We start from the raw sequence: 25,682 nt of genomic DNA, 5'->3' as shown, positions 1-25,682 counted from the left end.
TCATTCACAAAACAGCCGCCCTGGGCTTTCAAATGAACATGAAGCTGGGCTAAAGCCTTCAATGTGCAACATGCACTGAAACACGCGCGTTTCCTCCATACCCCTCTCGCCCATCTCTTCATTCCTCCGATTTCGTATGAAAACATCTCTCTACTACCATTAAAAAGGACAACATGTAAGTGCTGAGGTTTTGGCCAATGGCACTTTTAACAGCACAGAGAGATCGAGTGAATCTATCTCCTATTAATTACATTTTGGTACCATATATTCTAAGTACATAGTTTTTACAGCTATCCTCTCACATGCATATTAAACACATCTCTCCCGTCTCTCCTGTTTAACCGACACGCATGCCTTCTCGTCTCTCTCCGATGAAGAGCATGTGGGTACTGTGCGTAGCCAAGGAGCGTGGCTCAGAACACGAGATTCGACCTGGCCCTCGATGCAACTTGAGACACTTCAAGAAACCATCCACAGGACCCGACGAGCCACCCCCAGTCTTGGAAATGGGTCCTTCTTATTATTATTGTTATTATCACTACACTTGTTCACCCGAGAAAGCCTCACAGAGTATCAAGACTCTTTCAGGAGGGTCCTGCCAAGCTTTCGCTACCGGGTGCGGCGATTCTTGCGTTACTCCGATTAAGTCATTTGCGGATAATTTTTTTTTACATATTTGGCACATTCGGACTGTGACTATGCATGTATGTACAGTAGTCCCTCGGATAACTTTTTTTATTGGATCCATGAAAACTACTGTTCACCGAAATGGTGAAATTAATTCACTTATAAGTAGAAAATATAAATCACTGAGTCGGCAAGAGAGCCGTTTCCACTGCCAAAACAGAAAAAAAATTTAAACAAGGCCAGTCGAGGTCTAAACGCTCATAAATGGGGGTCACTGATTGGCCGAGGCATGCTCAGCCCACTTACAGGGACTAGGCTTGGCCGAAATTAGCATCCGCGTGCATAACATGAACATACCGTTAACACAAATTTTAACGTTAAATCGAAACCATGAGGGTCCTATGGGAGGCGAAATGTTCACCGAAAAACCATTAATCGATGTCACTGGAAACCGGGGGACTACTGAATGTTGATATTTTTTAGCACCGTATATAGCAAGGGATTGGTGGATCACATCGAGATGAGGAGTGCGACAGGTCCACCTTGCATCGCTGGCAGGGGGCATCATTCCCAAGAGGCTGCTGCAGACACCAATCCTTGACGTCTCCTGACAGACGTGGGTTGTCCCCGGATACCTCAGCGTCCTCCCACATGTCATACAAAACGCTCCACAATAAACACTCCAAGCTGGACCGTCTTAAAATCGAAAGCAGCTTTCCTGGGTTAGGAATGTTTTTTTTTACGAATGTATAAATAACCCAACTCTGTCAACTGTGGAAACGACGTGTGATTTACGGCATGATTATTCCACCGTGGGTCTACTTAAGCTCTACACACTTCCCCCACCACCCCATGCCCCGTGCAGGTACCCACATGCCAGTGTCACTTAGCAGGGAGCCGCCCGCCACTCCAATCTCCGGCTCGCGGCCCACAGCGCCGGTTAACGCCACAGCGGGTTCGCAACGTCAGTGCTGCTCATCGAGGGCAGCCGAGCGGCGGCGCCAGTGAATTCCCCTCGCCGTCCATCGCGGCGGTTTACACGATGTGGGCCCCTTACGTGAGAACATGACACTGCACGCGCTGCTTGTGTATTGTATCAATAAAAGATCAGTTCTGGCAGTTTCACGTCAGCTGCGGTTAGAATTTTTGTCAAATCAATTCCAAACTAAAATATGGATGGAACCCGCCATGCGCGATGGCGTGCCGAGCCACCTCCATCCCCAAAGCCCACGGTACGCACGGTGGATCGTGCGCGTGAACAACCACCATTCTAGATCCACGTGGCTTGTGTGCGTGGAGTGGTGATCCAGTAGTGAGCGAGGGGATCCGAGTTTGATTTGTGGCCATGGCTAGTGGCGAGTGATATCTGAACAGATGATGGGGGCGGCCACCACTTCAAAATCGCACTGACCACTGTGGTGAAGTACGGTCAAACAATCACTACATCTGACATGCTGGGTGCGGGGTGGCTTTTGTTCGGCAACGCATTGACAAAGGGCTCGTTCCGTGCGAGTTTCTGTATCCAGCACCGCTTCAGGCGTCACTGGAATTAAACTCCAGTCACCTGGTTTACAGTGCAGTGCCCAAACCAGAACGCCACTGATCCTCGACATCATCGCGAGTCGTAGCGTGCATGTTTCACGTCGTTTAGTGACGGGGGCAGAGGTGCACAGGATGAAGTAAAAAAAATAATTCTCTCCGCTCCCACGTGGCACTGGGACAACTCGGGCTGCTCGGCCCCCCCTGGGGGCTCATTTTCAATCAATTAGGGACCCAGAGGAAAGAAAGGGGCTGGAGTCAGTGTGGCAGTGGGAGGGGGGGCAGAATGAGTGCGTCTGTATTGGCTTCAGATGTTGTGCAAGGAAACCACATCCCCATGCCCCTCCCCAATCGCTAAAAGAGCCCCCCCCCCCCCCCCAGGTTCACTCCCTGAGCGAGCGACACCGTGGCCTTGGATGTGATGCTCGTGCAAGTGTAGGCGGCAACCTATCGGAGCCAAATGAATGAGTGATGGATCATGGGGCTCTCCGTACAAACACCGCTTCTCGCAACCACCGCTGCCACCCTCCCCCCCATAAAAACAATCCCTGTTGACCCCTGACCTTCCCCCACCGGGAACGAAGCGAAGACGGCCAAACTGTGAGGGCGAGGGAAGCCAGGCAGATTGCGGGAAAGGCGAGTCATCCCCCAGGGAAGGGGCAGCACGGAGGTCGCCTGGTCTCTTAGTTTTCCTTCTCGCACTCAGCACGACCGTCGTTACGTAAAATCGGAGCCGCATCCTGCCCGCACGGTGAAAATACCGTGGCTCAAACAGGGCGGCCACAGGTCACCTGTTGCTACACACGCTCTGCTCGCTACCCTCCATGGTGCCGAAGGCAAGTTTATTGTCCACAAATACGCAGCCGCAGGAGCGGTGGAGCAGAAGTTAGTGCACCGCACTGCAAGCCGGGCGACCGGCGATGGCTGCTATCATCAGCGGCGAGCGGGACCAGCAACCGGTCCTGGGACAACCCCATCAACCTGAAATGACCAGTGTGGTGAAGTCGGGTGTGAAGTGGGTTGGCAATTTCTGAAAGTTTTACAAGGGCCGCCGCATCCGTGCGACTCCACCAAAGGCTCCGTGGAGACAAGGGCTTCACGGAGCGAGTTCAATAGTGTACCTGCGGCACAAGCGCATGGGCACCACCCAGTGTCGCGACGGCTCTTCCTACAGCCGTGGTTGCCTTCAGCGGCCTCCCGCTCTCTTTCCGTGCCTCGTCCGCTCCGTTGTTAAAAAAACAGAAACGAGAGCCAGGGCTACCAGGACCAGCCGCTGGTAACGGAAGCGAATATATCATTCACCCCTACAGCACACGGGCAGGATTGCAAAACGCACTGTGGGTGGGGGGGGGATCTGTAAATGAAGCTTTATCCTCTTCCCCTCTCCCAACCCCCATCTCTCTCTCGCTTTCCCCAAACCAGCCGGGCCGCATGTCTCGCACCACACGTCTTAGCTGTGCTGCTGGGCTTGCTCGTGCGGTCCGCATCCACCTCCTCGCAGGCTCTACGCGCTTCCATGGGCAGCAGCCAAGAGGCGAGCTTGCCGGACCCAGACCCCAGGGTGACACTGGCAACCAGGTGACCACCACACCAGGTGGCCCCTGCCGCCCGAGAGTCCCAACTACCGAGGCCACCCCGCCTCCTCTTTGGTCTCCTCCACTTTCTATGGGCCCTGGATGTGGGTTTTCAGAGCCAAATGATTTATTTGATTTGAAAAAAACACAACCTCCAAAAAAACCAACTCTCTCACGCCAGCCCCGAGTTATATTTAGCTGGCGCCCCCGCACGCGTAAGCATGCGAGCGAGCGAGCGGGCGGGAGGCAGAGAAGAGCGGAGCCGGGCGGCGAATCCTGCGATTTCATCGTTATCGTCCTCCTTTAATTACTCCCCCCACCCTCACCCATAGCACCCAACCCCCATCTACCCCACCCCTCACCCCTACCCTCCCACCATCACACCCACGATCACCCCCATCTTCACTCCCACCCTCACCATCACACCAACCCATCACCCTCACCCCACCATCATCCTATCACGAGGGAGAAGCAAGGGAGATGGCGGCGCCCCCCACCCCCACCACGGCCTCCGCTCTCACCCCCAGAGCTCCGCTGCCACGACGGGTGTCACAAGAAGGTTTTATCTGCGCGCACAACGTAGAATCGTCGGCAGATTGGAATCTCCCAACCAGACGATTGCACTCATTCCTGCGAGCAGTCAAACGTCATGAGAGGAGAGGGCTGGGGGACGAGTGGTGGGTGGGGGGCGAGGCAGGGCCGGCGAGCCGTGGGGGCATCGTTTCCATCCAATACAGCGGCCGCTGCCTCCACCCCCCACGACCCCCCCCACCTCCACTGCCCCCTCCACCGCAGTGCCCCGGCGGTTGATGCCAGCGTGGGGCTGCAGCAGCAGCAGCATTCCCATGTGAACCTCGAGTGGAACATTTCCTCACCCCCACTAGACTTAGAGAGAGAGCGCGCTTTGAAAATATATAGTGATTAAAAAAAACAAAGTTGGACACAAACACGGGCACGTGTACGCACACGCACAGAGCGAGAGGGGTGGGAGATGGCGCGCACGAGGCACGTACCGTGCGGAGCCACTCACGTCCCTGCAGGTGAACATGGGCCCCACTAAAGATTGCACCAGATTCACGATTGGCGCCCCTCCCCCCCCACACAAACTCTTGATCCTCAGTCGAGAGCCTAGCGGATGGAGAGCCGGAGATGAACCCCAACACTGGAACCTGCGCCGGGCCCTTTGCGTGACCACGTGCGGCTACGCGTCGCCACCGACACGAGCGGCTCCTTCCACCGGCCACGCAGCGGGACCGCCATCGGCGAAGCAAAGCAGGCCGGGTGGCTCAGAGGCCGGCACCGCAGCATCTCTGGGTTTGAATCTGGGTTTCGGCTGCCCAACTGCGATGAAACAGAGTTTTCAAGCGCAGAGAGTTGATGGCTTCAGTCTGGTCACCAATGACTGCCCAAAGAAACTCCATCACGTTCCATTTGGTTCTGTGCTTAATGTGGCCGATTTAAAGCCCTGAGAATTAAAATAGCGTTTGGCCATCATGTGATGAGCACACGGCTCCGTCAGTGCTGACAAGTTGCAAGTCACCCACAGGATCGCCGAGACGCTCCAGCGCGGGGAGGGCAACCACCGCTTCTTCCACGGCAGGGGAGAAGGTGGCGGAGGGTCAAAGGGCGAAGGGTGAAGGGCAAAGAAGGGGTACTGCACAAGTGACTTCACCCTCGTCTATATTTGGACGTGCGGAACCTTTTTAAAAAAAATGCCATCAGCTGTTTATCCAATGTTTCCATAACCCGTGTTTCAAAACTTCAAGTGGCCTTAGTCAATGTTTAGGATCTACCCACCTCGACCGGCTGTCGATGCAGACGAGTTACGGTACAGACTCAACGGCACCGGTTTGGCACCCTAAAATAAAAATTGATTGACGCGTCTCGCCGGTGGGGCGTGAAGCAACCGACAGTTTAAAAACGGCGTGACGGAACACGCACCTTCGCGCCGCAAACCTACGCGGCGCTGGAAAGCGTTTGCATGCTGCGATCTTCGTGCAGGGGTGGCCAAACTTACTGACTCTTAGCATGGCCCAGAGCCGAAAGACACGCGCGGTCACGTGGGGCGGTCACTGGGGCGGTCCGCTGACGCGGGTTGGGTGTGGAATTGAAAATGTAGAAATCTGTGGGAGCGCCTCGTGAGTATTCATTTGTGGCTCCACTGCCAGGTGCGAGTGATGCGAGCGCCTCCCGCTTATGCAGATTTTTCCTATTTCACATCAAGCAGGTTGCAATTGAACTGCCCGGCAGCCACACGTGGCTCGGGGCATGGCCGCGCCTGGTATACAGTGTCTGATTCTGCAACCCTCAAGTTTCTGATGAGGCAATGCAGTAACAGCAACTCTCTACAATCGGATGAACAGTCACAACTCTGGGTAACGAATCGATTCAATAATGATCTTGTCGTCTTATTATTGTTGTTCCCCGCGTGGTGCGTGCCGAGTTTGTAGCCGCTGCAGGGTTTTGCGTGAACCCGCTAGCGACCCCATGAGCCAATCGCACTCACATCGTGTGACAAACGAAAAATTGTACATTCTGACACCCAATTCCATAAATGGGCAGGTCAACACATTGGGCAACATAAAATCCCGCATTTCAATATGATCCTTTTCAACAGATATGACAAAAAAAACACGTTTGTCAACAATGTGGCCTTAAAAAGAAAACAACATAATCGGTGACGTTTCTGGCAATGACCCTTCTTCATAGCGCCTGAATAGAGAGGCCAGAGTGAGGGGATAAGATTTGGCAGTATAGCGAGCCCTGTTGCAGTGAGCTCACTAAAACCAACTCGTCTATAATGCGAGTGCTATGAAGGGCGAATTTCCCAAAACCACCATGCTAGCACACTGCACCACCACCACACTCTTACCATTGCACTCCCACCACCATACCACAACAATACAGTACCACCGCGCCACCTCAACACACCACCACATCGCCGCAGCAGCACCGCACCATCACTCCACACGAGCACCCCACAACAAACCCGTATCACAGCACCACCACCACACTACCGCACCACCACACTCCGGCAGCGGCGTCACGCCCGGGGGCGACAGCTGCGGCGACCCCCCCCCCCCTCCCGTGTGTGTTTGAGCAGCGACCTCACGGGGCCGGGCTCATCAATCAACCCCCGCGGTAAGCAAACAGAGCGGGCGGCGCACAGCACCCAGGGTACAAACTTCACGCCCCCGCAGCGGCGGACACCTGGGCTGCAGGAGCACGCACGCCAAGCACTCGCGCGCCAGGTGCCACGGGGTCAAAGCAAAGGGACAAGGTGAGGGCGCGGCCCTTCGGCAGGTAGCCGCTCGTCGCAGAGAGAGGAGGCCGGGACCCGGGCAGTGCAGGGGGTGGTCGTTAGTGTAACGACTCGTAGATTAATATTGATTTGTGCGCTCAAGATAAATGCATCGAAATGTGAGTGTCACAATCAATTACGGTCCATGCCAACGGTCAATCAGGAGGCGATCGCCAAAGGGCTGACCCTATTTTTCACTTTGAGTGTCAATGCAAGCGTAAACAGGGAGAGCACACGCGAGGCTGAACAATGGGGATGGTGAGAGCGAGTCGTGGAGGCCAAACCACTGTTCACGTGTATTCTGCGTTGTGCGTTTCCTTTGTAGCCGCTTTTCCCTGGACCGTCTCTCATTCTCGCCGTCCCCTGCCAGGTAAAACGATCGCTCCTCGCAGGCGCGGGTTTCGACGCGAGTTTCGCGCCCACGAGAATCGATTGCAACTGTTCGGCTCCTCCTCGTCCGATCCCGAGTCCTCCGGCGCTCGTTACCTGCGACGTCATCTTGAGGAAGTCCAGCGAGGGTCGGATCCACCGCACGTCGTCGTCTCGCCGCCGCTTGAGCCCCGACTTGCGCTCGTTGGAGACGCACGGCTGCGAGCGGCACCGGGGAAGCCTGTTGTGCCCGGCGCCGGCGGTGGTCACGTGCGCCGGCGCTGCCCGCCTGCCGGTCTCCGGTGTGCCGCCGGCGTGACCCCAAAGCAGCGCCCGGCCCGACTCCGTGATGCGCTCCTGCGAGAGAGATAGTCGGCGCCGCGCCTCCAGCAGGTGGAACGGGGGACCGGCGCTGGGACCGGCCTCTGCCGCCACCGCCGCCGCCTGCGATTCGGCAGCGGAGCTGGAGCCGAGCGGGGCGGACGCCGGCGCCCAGAGACACTGGCCCCACGGGGTGCAGCTGCGCTCATCCATGTGGCCGCTCAGGCCCCAGCCGGCGCTGGCCGAGGCGGGCCGCGGCACGGGCGACTCCGGAGGGGTCACCGGTGCCGGGAAGCAGGGGAAGCCGCCGACGCCGCCCCAACCTTGAAACAACGCCCCGCAGCCAACGCCGCCGGACGCCTGCGAGACCGCGGTGGCCCGGCTATTAGACGCCTTCGCCAGGCAGCAGCCGGAGCCCGCGTACGTCACCGTCGGCTTGAAGTAGGCCGAGCTGGCGCCGCAGCCCAGGAAGGGCCTCTGCACCATGCTGGCGGCGGCGCTGCCCTGGCTGTTGCAGCGCTGCAGGGTGGCACTGCCCCCGCTGTGGCACCGTCGCTTGGTGACCGGCGTCCAGATCTTGGAGCCGGGCTTCCAGGGCGAGCGGCAGCGCGACAGCTCCTCGGGCACCGACAGGGAGCGGCAGTGGCGCTTGCTGGGCGGCGTCAGTGGGCTGCCGCCGCCGCCCCCCACCAGCGTCTCGTTGATGTTGAGCTCTCGGATGAGACCCGTGACAACGGCGGAGGAGGAGGAGGTCGCGGCGGCGCCGTTGGGTCCCGCGCCGGCGTTGGCGCCGTGCCGGGGAGACGTGTGGCGGCCGCCCCCATTGGCCGCCGAGCCCGGGCCGGTGCTGGGCGCCGCTGTCATGGCCACGCTGGGCTTGGGCCGGATCTTGATGGGGCACGTCTGAGAGAACATGTTCCATATAGAGGTCTTCCCTTCTGCGGGGGAGACGCGCGCACACACACGCGCGCGTGCATTGGTTACGGCGACGATGTCGCACGCTCGTCGATTGCCGAACGCTTTCCAACGCGCGTTTTTGTCCTCCGAGTACCGCGTTATCGGAATGGAAGATGGCGGCCAGCCACGAGGGGAAACCATATCCGCGTGCAAGTTATTTTTTCTCTGGTTTGCGTCTCGAGCTTTCGGATGGTTTGCAATCCGGAAAAACACCATGGGCCTTACCTGGTAACATAAATAGAGTTTAGTGTGTTTAGTTTTAGTTTCAAATCGCGAATGGTAACCCAACTTTGGTTCACAGGGGATCATCTTCACGAGCATCAAAGAATCCCCAACACTCCCCTACTGGACCAGAATGGTCATTAAACTAAACACACAAATGTTTGAAAGCTCGGTTGGATGGCATTGAAAATTAAACCCGGCTGGCTGTGTCGAGCAGGTGGGGTGGCGACGCCGAACAGAGTGAGTTGTACTCTGAACCCGATGACCCGAGTTCAATTCCCAGCCATGGTTAATAACAGCGGTGAAGAGCGATATCTGAAACAGTCCAGGCCAACTACCGGTTCACCAACTGTCACTGGTGGTAAAGTATGGACAGTCAACCACTCATAACTGACACGGGAACGTGAAAGCCTTCATCCAGCAGTGGACTGACAATGGCCCAGTTACTGTACTGCAGTATACTCTTGGTTCTTTCGGTAAAGTCATGTAGGTAAAGAAAATAAATAAAAATAAAAGATAAAACTAAATTTTAATCACGACGTTTCGATTGCAACACAAGCAAAAGATTTCAACTTCTTATAGCTCCAAATATGGCAATTAAACATTAAAATAATGGAAAACGTCTACAAAACTACATCATTCTGATTGCGACAACAATTGCCAACACTGATAAAGGAAACAACGAAGGGCTCCGAGTCCCCGGTGGGCTTGAGAAAGCGAGCTCCGCGGTCTGGGGCTGTACACATAGGAAGCTCCACATCCCGCGGACAAAGCCAATTATTTACTTGACTAACTACGCACAATTCGCACTGCAATTCCGTTGCGAACATCTCATTCGGGGGGGCGTCCAGGGGTGCTAAATTTGCACGACGTGGCAAACGCGCCAACACAATCGTTTGGAGGTTAAGCAGCAGACAGGTCCGCGTGCGACGCTCATGTCGGTCACATGGTTTACCACGCCACCTTAAAAACGTGAGCCGCTTCTCAGCTGCTGCACATGTGCAGCGTGGGTGCAGCGTGGGTGAAGCATGGGTGAGGCACCAGCACACGTGCAGTGTGCGTATCGCTCGGCTCCAGCTGAGCGTTCAATAGGAGGGGTGCAACTCGCTGGCTCGGAGCCCACGCCCACAGAGGGGAGCGACCGTGCACAGCAAGGGGCGCAGCCCGCAGCAGGTGAAATGCCCGTGTAGCTTTCTGTGCTGGTAAAAACAACCCCAACCCCCGCCACCCACCCTCTCCCACACTCCGCTCGGTTGCTTCCCTTTCACCGGTGGCACCGTCGCCACGCCAGGTCTAGTGGTACGAGACACCCGCACCGAAATAAAAACGACTCTCGGTGTCGTCGCGGTGCTCACTGCCAACGCAGGGAGCGGTGCTGCTGGCGAGAGCACAGCGCCCGGCCCTTTTACGGTTCATCTAATTCATTATTCGTTACGCAATTGCTGTTATGTCAAAGCGCCGGGTTGCAACCCTAGTTGGGCTATTTTTATTAAGCCGAAAGTTCACCGGGGTAAACTGTCCTTTTCAAGTTAACGTGAACGTCGTCGCTTTAGCCACACCGGCCAAGCCGTGGGGGCAGCCCCCTCGCTACATCTCGGCGACAGCGCAAGAAACGAGTGGGAGAAGCCCTGATAACAGGCGCTGGGGCGCCAGCAATGCAAAGCAGCACCCGCAGATTACATTTTTCTGCGAGGCGTTACCCACACTGCCAACAAAAACAAACAAACGCCCGCGCGGGCCCATGCCTCCCCGCGCCTCTTTGCGGGGGGAGCCTGGTGAGCAGCCGCCACCCATTGGCACCCCAAGGGTGCGGGACTGCGGCCCGGGCCGATCTGGGTCGGAGCACGGCCGGGAGAGGAGGAGAAAAGGCCTGGGCCCTCTCGCCGGCAGGGAGCGATGCACACAACGACGATGATGATGATGATGATGCGGGTCGAGGTTTCGGGTGCGGACACGTGCGTGGCCAACACCAGTGACGATTATCTAAATCGGTCCTGGGTCTCCCCTAGATCGACTCAGCCTCAAATGGGTACCTGGTGAGATGTGTAAACATCGCCAATGGGGAGACAAAGGAGACCGGGCGTGGTGCTGGCCACCCACTCCCTCGTGTGCCATGCCGGCCTTCATAGGTGCTCACTAACAGCACTTGCCCCGAAAGTCTGTTAAGACTATACGGGGGAAATTTGTCTTTGTACGAGCGTGTGCGTGCGTGAACCGGAGCAGCGGAGAAAGGAACGTGCCGCGAGTTACGAGTCTACTCACTGTTTTTTCCAGCAAAGTCATACAGGAACCACCCGGGGCCCCGGGTCAACTTCTGTGCGGGATACTGAGGCGCGCGGGGAGGGAGAAGACGCCACATGGGAGGAGGGAGGAAGGGAGAACGGGAGAGAGAGAAACATTTTTAAAATTAAAACATAAAAACAGGCGGTGCCCCTCGCAGCCACCAGAACTTCCCCCTGCGTGCACGGGACAGCAACGGGGCACCACTTTCCGCAGGCCCAACATAAATAAAACAATCCTAAAAGAGCACGATTTTTACACAATAAAGGGATTTAGTGCAAAAGTAAGCAAAAGACTGTGCAGGGCTTCACAAATTAGGGTCTAAGAACGCTGATAACACCATTCCAACATCCGCTTTCCCGAACAAGAGGGAGCATTGCTAATGCCTTACATGACATTTTTACGCTCGGCAAGATCAGGTGCTCGATTAGATATGCACGCTGTACATTTTTACAAGATACGTTAAATGTGGCATATATTGTTTATATACGAAGTTCCTGCAACGCAGTTGCACATAACCACTGCCCTCGATAGGATTTTAACTGCACAGGACCGGTTTGGACTGTGTGTGCGTGTGTGTGCGTGGCAGCCGGGTGTGGGAGCAGCCCACACCACTCTCGCTTGTGTCAAGTGGCCCTTAACAGTTACAAACAGCACTTCACCCTACCTGGTTATGCAGTACACCTATGTGTGTGTGTGTGTGCGCACGTCTGCGGGTGTGCGTGCAGGTGAGGATCTCCGTGTGGAGTGGTGGCACAATGACTCGCACACACAGCTTAGATTCCAGCAACCTGGGTTCGATTCATTACCACTGATAATATCTGTAACAAGTCGTAGCTCAGTGGTCCTCCTCTACGTCATTTCATCCTTAAATGAGGCTGAAATGGCGCAGCGTGTAAACATCAACACCGGGGAGACAAAGGCGGCTGGGTTTTATGCCGGCCACATGATGTTGTTTTCATGCCGGCCTTGATAGCTGCCCACCAACGGCACTAGTCCCAAGGCGCCCAACCCAATGTTTGTGGCGAGCTTTGCGCGAATGTCTACTACGTTCACCGTCACTGCTTCTCGGCGAGCTTGTTGTACAATAACAGCACGGGCGGGCGGAGGATCCGTGGACACAAACAGCACGGGGCGCACAAGCGAGCGCCACCGTCTCTTACCGCTCGCCTCCGCGGGCCACAACTGCGTGCCCCGGGGTCACGAGCTGGAACCAAAGATGCCGCATGAAAGCCGAGACTCCCAGCGCTCCCGAGGACGGGCGCGAGCTCCGCACACCGCGGGAAAACCAGGCGGGCGGGCTCATTAGCGCCGGCGCAGGAGGACGAGCCACCTCGCCCCCCCCCCTCCGTCAGCTCCCCACCTCCGTGGGCGGCGCTACCCTGCAGGGCCGAGCGTGGCCACCGAGCGCGATGCACGCCGTACCGCGACGGGGGACACCGCCGCACGTCACTGGTAGCACGGTCGCCCGGCGGAGGGAGCGCACACGTGCACACCGAGGAGCGCCGGCACGTGGCACAAAGAAACTCTGGCGACGGATACGTGCGGTGTTGGATCTTCCCCGTGTCGCACGAGCGGTTTCTCGTCCCGTCGCAGCAGGGTTTTTTCTGCTAAAGCTCCACTCCGGTGCAAGGCGGAGCGCTAGGGGTGCATTTCGGCACGCGGCTCTCGTCTCAGCGGTGTCTGGACTTCCGGGGGGTTTGCATGAGTCAGTGAACGCAGTCGTCTCCACAGTGCACAAGCCCCTACCTGCCTCCCTAACCACGAGGGGGATAAACAACACAGAGTCCACGAGGGACGACACTTCCCCAATGAAAGTAAAAAAAAATTAAGAAAAACAAGAGTCCTTACGGAAACACGGGACTTTCCACAAATGCTCCTGCAGTCCGATAACGTGCCTGGGAAGGAGAGAGAGAGACTCGCAAGGCCTCCAGAGGCCCAGGCTCGACAGCCAGCATTGTCAAACAGCTCCTCCACGATTCAATTGGTACGATCGCTGGCACGGGCCCACAGCCTGCGTGGCCTCTACCAGTGCAGGAAATAATGTGTTTCCTTCTTGGGTCCCACGCCGTTGTCGCTCCAGTCGGGCCTTGGGAAACGCCGACTCCCATTCGTCGCCAGCTCCGCTCAAAGTTTACGTACACGCAACCATCAGCCGTGGGAGCCAGGGGCGGCCCGGGCCAGTGAGGCACGAGTCGGCACCACCGCCGAGCGCCACGTGTTTCAGTTGCACGCTCACGTTGGCGCAACGTTCTTCGCTATTTTTCAGAGGGAGGGGGGATTAACAGCAAGATGATGATGGGGGTGTTTTCGCATTTGTGTATTTTGGGGGCCGCATGTCAAGGGGCCGCAATAAAGGCCACCAAGGACCGCCAGTGGCCCGCGGGCCTTGCAATGAAGAACGCAGTATTTGCCCGAAGAGGACGGGTGGGTCAGATGGTTCATAATGGCCATGTCGGGAGACTGAGCCAGTACCGCCAAAATGCTGGATTTGAATCCACGTCCCGTCGCAGCACACACCTCCCACAGAAGAGTGCACATTGTGTGACATCACCACCTCGGCCGGCAAGACGAATATGTTTAGCGCTGGGTTTTTTTGTTGTCAAGTTTTGGGGAGGAAAAAACGTTGATAGCAACGGGACTTTATACGAACTTTCCATTGCCTCACCGTTACGAGAATTACCCAAGGCTCCCCCCATTTACAGTTGGAAGGGAGTTAATGCAAACACTTTCAACCCAAGTTGGAAAGCGGTCACAACCACCAACCAGAAGCACGAGCACTTGCTCCATTGCGCAAGGTCGGCTCGCGAACCTCCCCGGGTGAACGAGGCAATTGCTCGCGGTTGGACCGTGGAGGAGGAAGGAGGGGGGGGATGCGGCGCTTATTGCGCAGCACCCGTCCCCTTCATACAGACGCGATGATGATGGCAGACATCGTTCCCGGCTAAATTAGCCGTCCTCATCATCGGTGGGAGCACCACACCGAGGTTTCTCCTCCACAGTTCTCCGCACTGGAAGACCGCCTGTTCATTACTTCTCATTTACTGGGAAGCCTGGTCCCGCGGGGGAAAAGAAAAACGGTTTCAATAACGTTTAATTAGTGCAGTCAATGTCCTCCTTTACCGATTTTTTGGCTGCAACACAGCCACACAAAGTCTGACTCATGGGTTTTTAATCGCTGCGCAACGATGCATCGATTAAAATAAATGCTTTGGCTCACGACATGCACACCGCATCATGTGCGTTGACATACCAGTTGTTTGCAGCGACCAGAGGCCCCCCATTTGCCAGTAATACAAAAAATTCGAAAAAAATATTGTTGGCCGACTGGTGCATGGGTGGCTGTGGATCTTGAGTCAATGTGCAGGCAGTGCTGGCTAAATACAAAAATCAAACTGTGCCAAGAATCACGAAAATTCTTTGAATCGCGCACTTTACTGATCCAATCTTCAGCAAGTGCTCCAAGTGTCAGCTGACACTCAGATTGTTCGTAAGCACGGCAACTGCTACCGAGCACTCAGATAATTAGCGAGCACTCTGACCATATGCGAGCAATACCAATTACTCGCGAGAAACTGCGATCAATGATGAGCAGACCGATCGTTGTTGGGGCACTGGAATCTGCGAGTCCAGCTCGGGGCGATGCGACCGTGGCGAAGGGCGGCTGGAGCCGACGCAGGACAAAGGCCAGCGCCACCGCAAACACGCTCAACGAGCCACACCTGGCCAGGGGCGGCACGAGCCGGCGTGGCACCTGCTAAGCGGCGGCACAGGGGAGGGGGGGGCGAGCGCCCATTGTGAGCGGTCACCTGTTGCTGCAGGGCCCTGCAGGCGCCCCTGCAGCCCGAAGGGGTGCCGCGGTGGCGAGATGTTAACTCCATCGCCTGGTACGCAGGAGGACGTGGGCTCGATCCCGACCCCGACGCCTGTATATCTCTCCCCGTGGTCGTGTGGATTTTTCTCTGGGTCCTCCGGTGTTTCCCTCCACGTTCAGAATCATGCATTTAGAGTATTTGGCTGCTATCAATTTCCACATAAACCTCTTCGTTGAGCTATCATTTGTGACCTGGTTACTTCTGAAAGAGAACTATACAGCTCAGTTGGCCTTACCTGGTGAAATAAAAAGTTAGATTTTTAGTTTAAAACGATCGTGAAATAGCACCAGGACAAACTACTACCACTCACGAGACCCGCACAACGATGAGGGAGCCAAGTCCCATCCACTCCACGCTCTCTCTCTCTATAAGACACGTGGGACAGATTAAATAGCTCTCAATTAACATAACCACCCTGGAGGTTCCCAGTGTGAGTGGGAGGCTTGGGGGGGCAGTGAGGGGTACTGGGGGGCTCAGGAAACAGGGCAAAGGCAAAGCGAACATCATTGTCATTAACACAAACACAAGCAGCAAGTGAAAAAGGTCCTTTGTGAACACGTGGAGTCACTGGCAGGGCTAGTACTAGTGGCTGCTTGGCCACCTGGTTCGAGTTTGTGCTTAGTTGGCAGATGCTGATAGTTAAGGGCTAGTGTCCCTCTCGGCTAGTTGGTTTGGGCTCAGGGCTAGTGTTTGGTTAGCAGTGCTGATAGGGCTATAGTTTGGGTGGCTCGTATGACTAGGGTTAGGGCTGGGGTTTGCTTGGCTCGCTGATTACAGCTTGTGCAAGTCTTTGGTTGGCTAGTTCGTTAGGGCTAGCACTAGTGTTGGTATTGGCTAGTTGGTTTGGGCTAAGGCCTGCGTTTTCTGGCCCCCGAGTCCATGGCATAGCGTGCAGCCATCTCGCCGTTTGTGGAGCGTAGAGGGCCCACAGCACGGCTCTCGTGGGCCCTGTGGCTCCTCCGAGAGCCCACCCGCCCCACTCCCACCCACCCCACGGGGCGGTGCGTGTGTTCTCAAGTGCTTCTCCCGGTATTTACATTTCCTTTGTGTCCTAAAGGGCAGGCCTGCAGTTGCTTAGCGAGGCGGCCTGCATCATCACGGAGCCTCGCACTTGAATATCAGAAAGTGCCTCCGGGGCGACTACTTCACTTTGCCCCAAAACTCGAGTCACACGCATTCCTCTCCCCGCTCTCAACTCCACCGCCTTCACAAAATATTTTTTTTTCTTATCCAGACTTTAAACTGCGAAGGCGCACGAGGGCCGCCGTTACACATTTACCCGCCACCGCCAATTGCGTTTTGGGTGTTACACTATTCGCAATCGAGCATTAACGCCGTTGTGCAATACTCGCAGCGACAATAAAGCCGATGGCTGAATGACAGCGCGGAGAGAATGCCATGTGAACGCACAAAGCAGAGAGGGGAAGGGGCCTCCGGTTAAACAAAAAAAACAGAACTTTCCACGGCTGTTCCAGGTTTGTTTGGCCCCGCGAGAGACTTGCGAATGAATGCGTGCGAGGGTCTGGCTGTGCGCTTGTGAAATAGGCATTCCCGGGAAGGGCTGAATGACAACAGCCGCATATCCTGCACGCCCTGCACCCGACAAACATGCAACACGCATACCCCAATCGCCACAGACCTTCTTCAGAATGATACATGCGCACACGCACGCACACGCGCACAATAGGTCACACCGGCTGGATTAAAACAATTCATGCGAGTCCTTGTGTTAAGAGTACTGCAGACTCAAGGTGTACCTGATTAATATCGATTCTTAAGCTGATGATGCCAGTGTAAAATCACCTACGTAAGCATCAATATGTGGCGATTCATACGCCATCAAAAAAGCAAACTTCTACTATTGTTGGTGAAGCTTGTTAAAATGACCCCGAAAACTTGCAGAGCAGGGGGAAGCCGCCCTTCCATCCAGCAGTGGTTTACAAAATGGCTGTGCCTACCGGTTACCCTTCTTTGCCTTCTCAAGCACATGTTTAAAATCAAGGCCGTGTGGTTGCTCGACGTCGACAGCAGAACAGATACAGACTAAGGTCCCCCGTATAGCCTTAACAGGCTGTTAGGGCAAGTGCTGTTAGTGAGCACCTATGAAGGCTGGCACGGCACACAAGGGGGTGGGTGGCCAACACCACACTCAGCCACCTTTGTCTCCCCAGTGGCAATGTTTACACATCTCACCAGGTACCCGTTTGAGGCCGAGTCGACCTAGGGGAGGCCCAGGACCGGTTCAGATAATCGTCACCGGTGTTGGCAGTGAGCGGGAATCGGGTTGCCAGGTTCGTAGCGCAGCGCACTAACCACTACGCTACTGCTCCCCACAGATAGAGACATACACATACACGCGGAGGGCACGCACGGCAACCAGACAACACATAAATGAACACGCCGATCAATATTGAATGTTCAATATCCCCACACAACACACCCAACAATTACCCCCCCTTTCTACCGCATTGTCAGTCACACAATACAAACAGTGACACAATCGTTCCTCGCCACAGGTCAACGCCCCCCGCTCCCGCGTGCTCAGACTCCAGATAGCTACACCACCGGGCTCCGTGCGAGCAAGCGATCATTCCGGCGTCGCGAACCTCCTGCGGCGAGCCCCGACGTGGGCCACCGCAGTCACCACTCCACTTCTCTGGTCGCCAGTTCGCCTCGTGGCATAACCAGGCAGGGGAATCATCGCGTCGACCTGGTTGACGGCCCCGCGGCCGCCCCCCCGAGACACGGGGAGTGGCTGCGGAGATGTGGGCGGTGCACTGCGCTGCCTGTGACCCCGCATTGCACCTGCCCCGCCGCACACCTGTCGTAAGCGTCGCAGGCCCCGCTTAGCGGCGCAGTGTGTTAGTCTGTGTGTCAGCGCGTTTGTGTGTCAGTGTGTCCCGTTCTCAGCACCACCACACCGTGGCCCACGACCTTCAGGAACCTATTCTTTGGGTCTTTCGGTAAAGTCACGTAGATACATGACTTTACCGAAAGAATACGAATTCCTGCAGTCACGAATGCTTTAAGTCAAGATTCTTCAGTAACCTGGGTGAGATGTTAACTACCTTGCCTGGTATAAAGGTCGTTGGTTTGATCCCAACCCTGATGCCTGTATATTTGAGTTTGCATGTCTCTCTCCCTGTGGTAGTGTGGATTTTTCTCCAAGTTTTTTCCTCTATAAATTTCCACTTCATTGGGTTATCATGTGGCCATAGTCGCTTCTGAAAAAAAATCACTACATAGCTCAGTTGGCCATACCTGGTTAAAAAAAATAAAAGTTTATAAAATAAAAATAGTTTAGTTCTTTAGTTTAACCCCGTGACCTAACGAGGTACCCTGCGACTTTTGCCATCCACCAAGGCACCCGTGGTGGTCAGCTTCCCCGCCAAGCTTGCTCAATTAAAAAAAAAAACATGTTAACGTGCGTCTTTTACAACTTTTACAGAGCCGTTGGTCGCTGGCCACGTGGACATGTTTGGCCTTTGGGTCTTAGTCCAGCAACTATGCAAAAAAAATCTGGCAACCCACCCAGGCACCACCGGGCAGTGCAACGTGTGCACAATCTCCTGAGCCACCCGACTAACGCAGCACAAACTTAAACCAAACCGGGCGCGCATCCTTCCCTGCGACAACCCCCCCTCCCCTCACGTGTTTGGCCATGTCGGGTGGTGGAGGGATGCACAGCTGTTTATTAACATTGTACCTGCACGATCGAACTCAAAGTACTAACCCATCCACCTCCCATGGCTGGCTCTAGCGGCGCGGGGTCTGGGGTTCCGCGCGACCGCCAGGCTGGCCGTGATCGCCCTCCACCCTTTCCCAGCGCTCACCCTTTCTCAGAGCTCACCCTTTGTCAGAGCTCACCCTCATGGATCATTCAGACGGAGTCCGCACAGTTTGGAGACTTTTCTTCACAGGGTACTGCCACCACTTCCTAAGCCCCTCAATGGTAACTTTGTCGGATTGTTTTGGATAGTTTGCTGGATTTCTCGATTATCGTTCTGAATACATCAAAACACACTTGCACTGACAATTGCTGCTCTTACTGTACTCGAGCGTGTTTTCTTTCAGACGAATTGGATTAAAATTGTTTTTGTTCCCACCCAGTGGGGCCCTAAAGGCTCTCAGCACAGCAGGTGGCCCCGAGCAGAGCTGCTGGCTTTGGGGCAGGGAAGGAGGTGTCGGCTCCTATTGTCTGTGGCTGCTCAACGAGCGAGCCGCTGCTGCTGCTGAGCACCACCAACCCCTTTAGGGCAACGGCTGTGAAAAACTCGGCGGGAAGCAGTCGTTTGGTTATTGGCACAGAGGTGCGAGTGGTGAAGGCGATGCACATTCTCGTTACTGGGCACCCCCCCCCCCCCTCCCATTTAAAAAATTCCGAATCGGCGGTGGACGCTTTCACAGAATGACGGCATCGGCGGCTCCACTGCGGCCACAACGCTTCACCGTTGGGGCCGAGCGACATCGCGTCATCTCGCGAGAGCGTACACACAGCCCTTTGTCAAGCCACTGCGGGGTGGATGTGTCAGTCACATGGGTTTGTGTTTGACCATTACTTGACCACGGCTGGTCGGTGCCGGTTGCCAAAGGGGAGACCCAGGACCAGTTCAGACATCACTCGCCACTGATGTGAGCCAAGGAAAGGGAATGAACCTAGGGTCGTGGGGTTTATAATGCAGTGCGCGCTAACCACTGGACCGGCCATCCCACCCCAGTGTTGCTTGCTGGGGCTATTGGTTATCGTTTTGAGAACATCAAAACATGCTTGCAAAACAAATTGCTGCTCTACTTTACTCGAGCGAGGCGTGGGTTAATTACCACCTATATCCTGGGGCCCGCTGCGCTGCACGGCAAGGTCGGGTCACATTGAACCCACAAACATCACAAGCGCATTAAAAATATTGCCTTTGCACTTGTGTGCAAAGTCTACCAACCGCACACACAATGATCCCCCCCATTTGGCCACATGCATTATTGTGTCAAGTACTGTTGGCGAGCACCTATTGAGACCGGCACGACATACAAAGAGACAAGTGGAGCGAGCACCGTGCGAGATTGTCCGCGTCTCTGCCGTGCTGATGCTTACACAACACAGCGGGTCATCATCCAAGGCTTAGTTGACTTACACGAGGCCTAGGAACGGTTGGGTTGCCACGTGCTACTGATGCGAATCCTCAACTGGTAATAGGACCAATGTTGCCAGATTCGCAACACGGCTAGAATTATTGCGATGCCCCCCCCCACACACGCAGGTAGCACACGTACCTACGTGCGAGCACAAACACACACACACACACACGTACTTTAGTTGTGTGTGCATGGCGTGTACATACCACATACATGAGTCTACACACACACGAGCTGTGCATGCGTGGAGCCTACGTACCATACACACATGCAGGCACATGTGCCATGCACGCACACATGTACAAAAACAACGATCTCTGTATAGCCTTAACAGGGCAAAGTTCCATTAGCGAGTATATATGAATGCCGACACGGCACTAAACTATTTTTATTTTACGAGGTAAGGCCCACTAAACTTACATGGCTCTTTTTCAGAAGTGACCTGGCCACAAATGATAGTTCAACTTAGTGGCTTGTCACGTGGAAATTTACTGCAGCTAAATAAATACGAGGGGGTGGGTGGCCAGTACCATGCCTGGCCACCATGGTCTCCCTAATGGTAATGTTTACACATCTCACCAGGTACTCATTTGAGGCCAAGTCGTACCACACACCCACAAATACGCGTGCACGTACCAGGCCTGCGCTCTGGCGGGAAGAGTCCTCCAGGGCCTGGCTCTTCAGCTTCTCCGTGATGAGCGTCACCATGGCAACGTCGCAATCCAAAACAAATGGCCCAGGCAGCAAATGGCAGTCAAATCACCTGCAAATTCAGGAAGCAGGTGTTTGTGGTGAGTCGTTACCAGCACGCCGCGCTATCACGTGCCACCAGCGTGGGCACTCCGCTAGCAAAGCGTGGACTGAAGCGCCCCACGCCACAACAAGAGAGTGGCACGCTCCCTCCCTGTTATCCAGCGCCCATTGTCACTCCCGCACCCTGTGAGTGGATTTCCACTGCAGATGAAACTTAAAAACTATTTCTTTTTATTTTACCAGGTAAGGACCACCGAGCTATATAGCTCTTTTTTCCGAAGCGACCTGGCCACAAATGACAGCTCAACGAAGTGGCTTATAACGTGGAGATTTAAAGCAGCAAAATACTCTAAATGCATGTTTTTAAATGTGGAGGGAAAAACTTCAGGACCTGAAGAAAAAATCCACGCGATCACAATGAAACATGTAAACTCCAAATATACTGCAGGCGTCAGGGTCGGGATCGTACCCATAACCTGCTGTATACCACGCGAGGTAGTTCACATCTCACCACTGTCGCGCCCTTAAATATCCCCACTCGCTTCCAAGTGTGTTTACCACAAGGCTTTCCTAGATGTCAGGCAGAAGCCCCTCAGTAGAGAGATGTTCTGAGCGACTGCAATCAGAGTGAGGGGGGGGGGTCACGGCGCAGCGGCGGCATGTGTTTGTTTTTACTGAGGGGTGCACACCCAGCATTTGGCTTCAAAATGGCCACGCTATTAAGATGGATGCAAATAGGTGAGCGGGGAGAGAACGAGCGAGCAAGCTAGCGAGCGAGCGAGGGATGGAGCCCCCCTGGGACAGGCGGAGAGAGAGAGGAGACCGACACGGCAGGCGTGAGATTGGTGACATGCGGTGCGTGATTGAATCAAGACAGCTCTGGGTAAACCGTTCCCCCCCCCCCCCGCCTCTCAGTTATCGTCCAGTGAAGTCAGGCCCGGCACAAGTGGGAAACTCAATCTTGGAGAAGTTTGATTCTTTCGGTATTTTCAGGTAATTAAAGTTAAATAGTTAATTTTTTATTTAAGACCATCTAAATACAATTGCATCTCAAGACGCTGTGCGGAAAAAGTGGCGATAGTTTTTTTTGCATCGAGAAAGTCAGTGATAGGTACAGGAAAATAGTAAGGCCTTGAGCCTGGACTTGAGGAAGGGCAGGGATTCGACAGCATGGAGCGTTGGGGGGAGTTCCAGACGTAGGGGCTGCAGAGGATGTGTTAAATAGTCAGGCCTGTGCTGATGTCCCCACCCAGGTCTGAGCATGGGGACTTGATCGTGGAAGACATGCGTCCCACCTTCTGCAAACCTGTGGGAAGGGTGGCAAATTTCCCAGCGAAGATTTTGCACTCAAGCTTTCCACCGCTTTGCCAAAGCTGCAGTTTTTAAACGCCAGTCGCTGTAATGGCTTGGCGCAAGCCAGTTAAATCACACACACTAATTTGCACGCTTTGCCTGTAAGCCTCACCACTGCCACTCCTCTACTTTACACAGCCCCGCGGTAGGGAATGAAAGCCAACCCAAGCCTCCCAACGACCTCCCCTCGCCGATAAAACCGGTCCTGGCAGGGGACGTGCAGCAGACAAGGCCAAGGCCACAGCCAAGCGAGGCCTGCCACTAGGACCTCGGCTAAACAACTGGGCAAAGGCATTTTCCAACACCGCAGCAGTTTTTATTTTTCTCTCGGGAAAAAAGCTCGATGGAAACCACCTCCCCCCCGCCCCCCGCCATGATGGTAATGATTACGGTGAGGGACACTCGTGATGCTTTTCAGAAGCTGGTCTCTGGCACGGCACACACTCCAGCAGCTCGTGTCGCAAGCGTTTGCGGTGTCAGGACTTGACGCCGCGGCGCAGTTAGGGAAGTGTGTTGCGCTGGCAGTGGGTCAGAGGAACAAGCACTCATTATTGTTGAAGACGGTGCCGGGCGACGGTTTTGGTGGCCGCTGCAGTGAGCACAGCTACCACCACCTCCACCATGTGCCGGCACAAAGAGCACTGCCCTGGGACAGAAGGGCTACCAGGGAAGCAGGGCCCATGTGGAGAGGAGACATGACAGGGCCCATGGGGAGATCACGAGGGGGGGGGGGGCACGGGCAGGAGATAGGGCCCACGGTGGAGCATTAATCAGGTTACACTGGCTCAGTGAGGGAGGAAGGGCCTCATGTGGCCTCGTTTTCGAGTCCATGGCCCTCGCAGCCCAAGATGTCGGGCATGGCTGCTCTGTAAAATCGGCTTATAACCAAACAAGGAAGCAGCAGAGACACACGTGTAAATGTTACCACAGCTGTAAGAGCAAACACATGCGCGATTTTAATATTTTAAATATATTTAGTTTTAAACAGGAAATTAATAGTTTGGCCGTGCACGCTGCCAATAACTGATGCGTTTGGTTGCATGTATTATTTTTTCTCTCTCAAACATTGTCATTAATCAAGACTAAAGGGAGCAAGTCGGATATGCATAGGAGGCGACGGCCCGCTCGTGTCAGATGGTTGAAAGGCTGCAAAATTGCCTGGAGAATTGCCTGCAGCCCCGCCTAATTGCCTGTAAACACCTCGCAGAAGCCATGCATTGGGGGCGTAACCACTACCAACATACCTCCTCCTCCAGCTACCAAAGCCCCAAACCCCGAAATAACACAACCAGACAACCTCGCCAACCTTGCTGGCAATACTAGAGGTTTGCCAACACAAACGTAACCTCGAAAATTAATTGGCGTATCAAATATCAGCGCGGTTGCACCCCCCCCACCACCCCCCTCTCTCTCTCGGCCATCGCTCACGCACCCCCACCCCACCACCACCATCGCTCCCGAGGGATGGGGGTGGTGGTGGTGATGATGATGGACCCGACTGACTGGGCCTCCACACAAACTCTCCAGGCATCGCAGATATAGTCTGGGCTGCCACTTAGGGCACCCGGGATTAATGAGGAGAGAGCAAGTGGCCAATGTAAACTGGGTCGACCGACACACGCGGAAAGGTGGATGGGTGTGCATCGTCACCCCGCGCTGCGTCCACCCTCCACCACCCCTCTGTCCAATGCGCTCCACCGACATACAAACCCCTCGTCACCACCCACTCAGCCGTCTAAACTCGTCTCGCACGCTCCGTCCCCCCACCTCGTCACGCGGGTCTCATGCGCACCATGCAGTATGTATACTGTACTCGACTCGTCACTCGGTTACCGATCTACCACCTCATCAGCGGCGACTGTATTATCGCCAGCTCGTCACGCAAGTCTCTCTCTCTCTACACACACACACCATGTCGCCCGTGTCCTCGTCTCCACGTCCTCGTTTCTCACGCGTCCCAATGTCCACCCCGTAAGCGGACATCACCTCACCCCTCGTCACGCGAGCCCTGCCCGCACCTCGTCACTTGCACCCCCCCCCCCCAGCGCCCCCTCTGTCGCCGCCACGGCCGCGGGACTCGTTACAACAAAGGGACCTCAGTTCGGGCTGGGGGGGCTGGGGGGGGGGGGGTCCTGCGGGCGAGGCCGCTCGCGAGGCCCAGGGTGGAGGCCCAGGGTGGAGGCCCGAGCACGCGGCCCCCCCGCCTGCCCCCCACCCCCACCCCCCGTCTCTCTGCCTGCCCCTCGCTGGACCCGTCCACGGGGCCCCGACCGCAGCTCTCGTCACCGCGAGGCACGGACAGTCGCGGACGTGTTGCGCCTGCCCGACTCGCCCGGGTCACGCGGTTGCACGGGGGAGGAGTGGGCCCCGTACGTACGCGTCCATGGCCACCGCCGCCGCCACCGCCACCGCCGCTGCTGCTGCTGCTGCCGCTGACGTCCCCGAGGCGCCGGCCGCTCCGACTGCGAGCGGAGCGCGCGGCGCGCCGCCTTTATAGGCCGACTCTACCACCCGCGCCACATTCTGGTGGGGGGGGGGTGGTTCGGGGTTAAAACTAAATTCGCTCCACTTATGCGACAGTGACCTTAGAAAATTGATTTATATCTTTGGTGTAATGTCTATGAGCTCTATTTCATGATACGTGATGGTCGCGCCGTCGTGACCCGCGTGAGAGTGATCGAGGCGCGTGATCGAGACACCCTCCAAATCCCGAGTGGAACAGTCCGGACGACATCCGAGTTCAGTGTTCGGGGAAATTGCAGATTCAGAGTCCCGGGCCCAGACCCAGCAAAGTTATTGACTTCGTTAATAGTTTAAGCTGCCCACGAGGGCGACTCCTCCGAACGAGGGCACGGATTTACTTCGAGAACCGCTGTCGCCGAACCGGCTGATTGGCGTGATGTCCATCGACTGCTTGGCACGACACGAACGGGACGACGCGCGCCGACAGCAGCCCACGTGCGTGCGCACTCGGCCCTGCGCTGGGAACACGTGGACCCACTTGCCAGGACAGAGCCTCGGTCTCTCCGAGCAACCCACAGGGCCACACACAGCGCGGCCTGGTTACCGCTGCTTCCTACCGAGTTTTTGTTGTTATTCTTGTCGTTGTCGTGTTTGTTGCACGACAAGGTTAGGCCGAGGTCCGGCGCTGCCACCTCGCGGCCTCAACAGCCACACGCGGTCCTAACAGCCACACGCGGTCCTTCAGTCCGCGTGAACACAGTCCGCGTTCGGGGCAGGTGGAGATTGCTGGCGCTATTTAGCCACGCGATTCCAAGACTTTCCCATCTGTTGCTAATCCCTGAGACGATGTTCATCCAGCAAGCGGCGGTCATCTCAAACGGATCACCGCATCCACCACCGCTTGTACAGATGGAGGGG

The 25,682-nt window shown here is 55.6% G+C and overlaps 1 protein-coding gene across 2 annotated transcripts in view; it reads right to left on the bottom strand.

The window, feature by feature from the left end:
- Nucleotides 1-25,505, bottom strand: part of FAM53A (family with sequence similarity 53 member A) — a 42,112-nt gene extending 16,607 nt beyond the window's left edge. The window contains exons 1-5 of one of the 2 annotated variants that reach the window (XM_061553224.1): nucleotides 25,382-25,505; nucleotides 24,679-24,824; nucleotides 20,832-20,958; nucleotides 11,173-11,236; nucleotides 7,528-8,669 (exon numbers count right to left, since the gene is read on the bottom strand). In XM_061553224.1, coding sequence (XP_061409208.1) covers nucleotides 7,528-8,669; nucleotides 11,173-11,236; nucleotides 20,832-20,903 — 1,278 coding nt within the window. In that variant the 5' untranslated portion in view covers nucleotides 20,904-20,958; nucleotides 24,679-24,824; nucleotides 25,382-25,505. The remainder of the gene's footprint in view (nucleotides 1-7,527; nucleotides 8,670-11,172; nucleotides 11,237-20,831; nucleotides 20,959-24,678; nucleotides 24,825-25,381) is intronic. The other variant, XM_061553225.1, reaches the window with a different exon arrangement.
- Nucleotides 25,506-25,682: the final 177 nt, after the last annotated feature.

This window comes from Lethenteron reissneri, chromosome 17 (genome assembly GCF_015708825.2).
Source record: "Lethenteron reissneri isolate LAM-NWPU_2019-01 chromosome 17, ASM1570882v1, whole genome shotgun sequence".
Classification (NCBI taxonomy): domain Eukaryota; kingdom Metazoa; phylum Chordata; class Hyperoartia; order Petromyzontiformes; family Petromyzontidae; genus Lethenteron; species Lethenteron reissneri.
The sequence above is the reverse complement of the archived record's forward strand: the minus strand, read 5'-3'. Positions and strand labels throughout refer to the sequence as shown.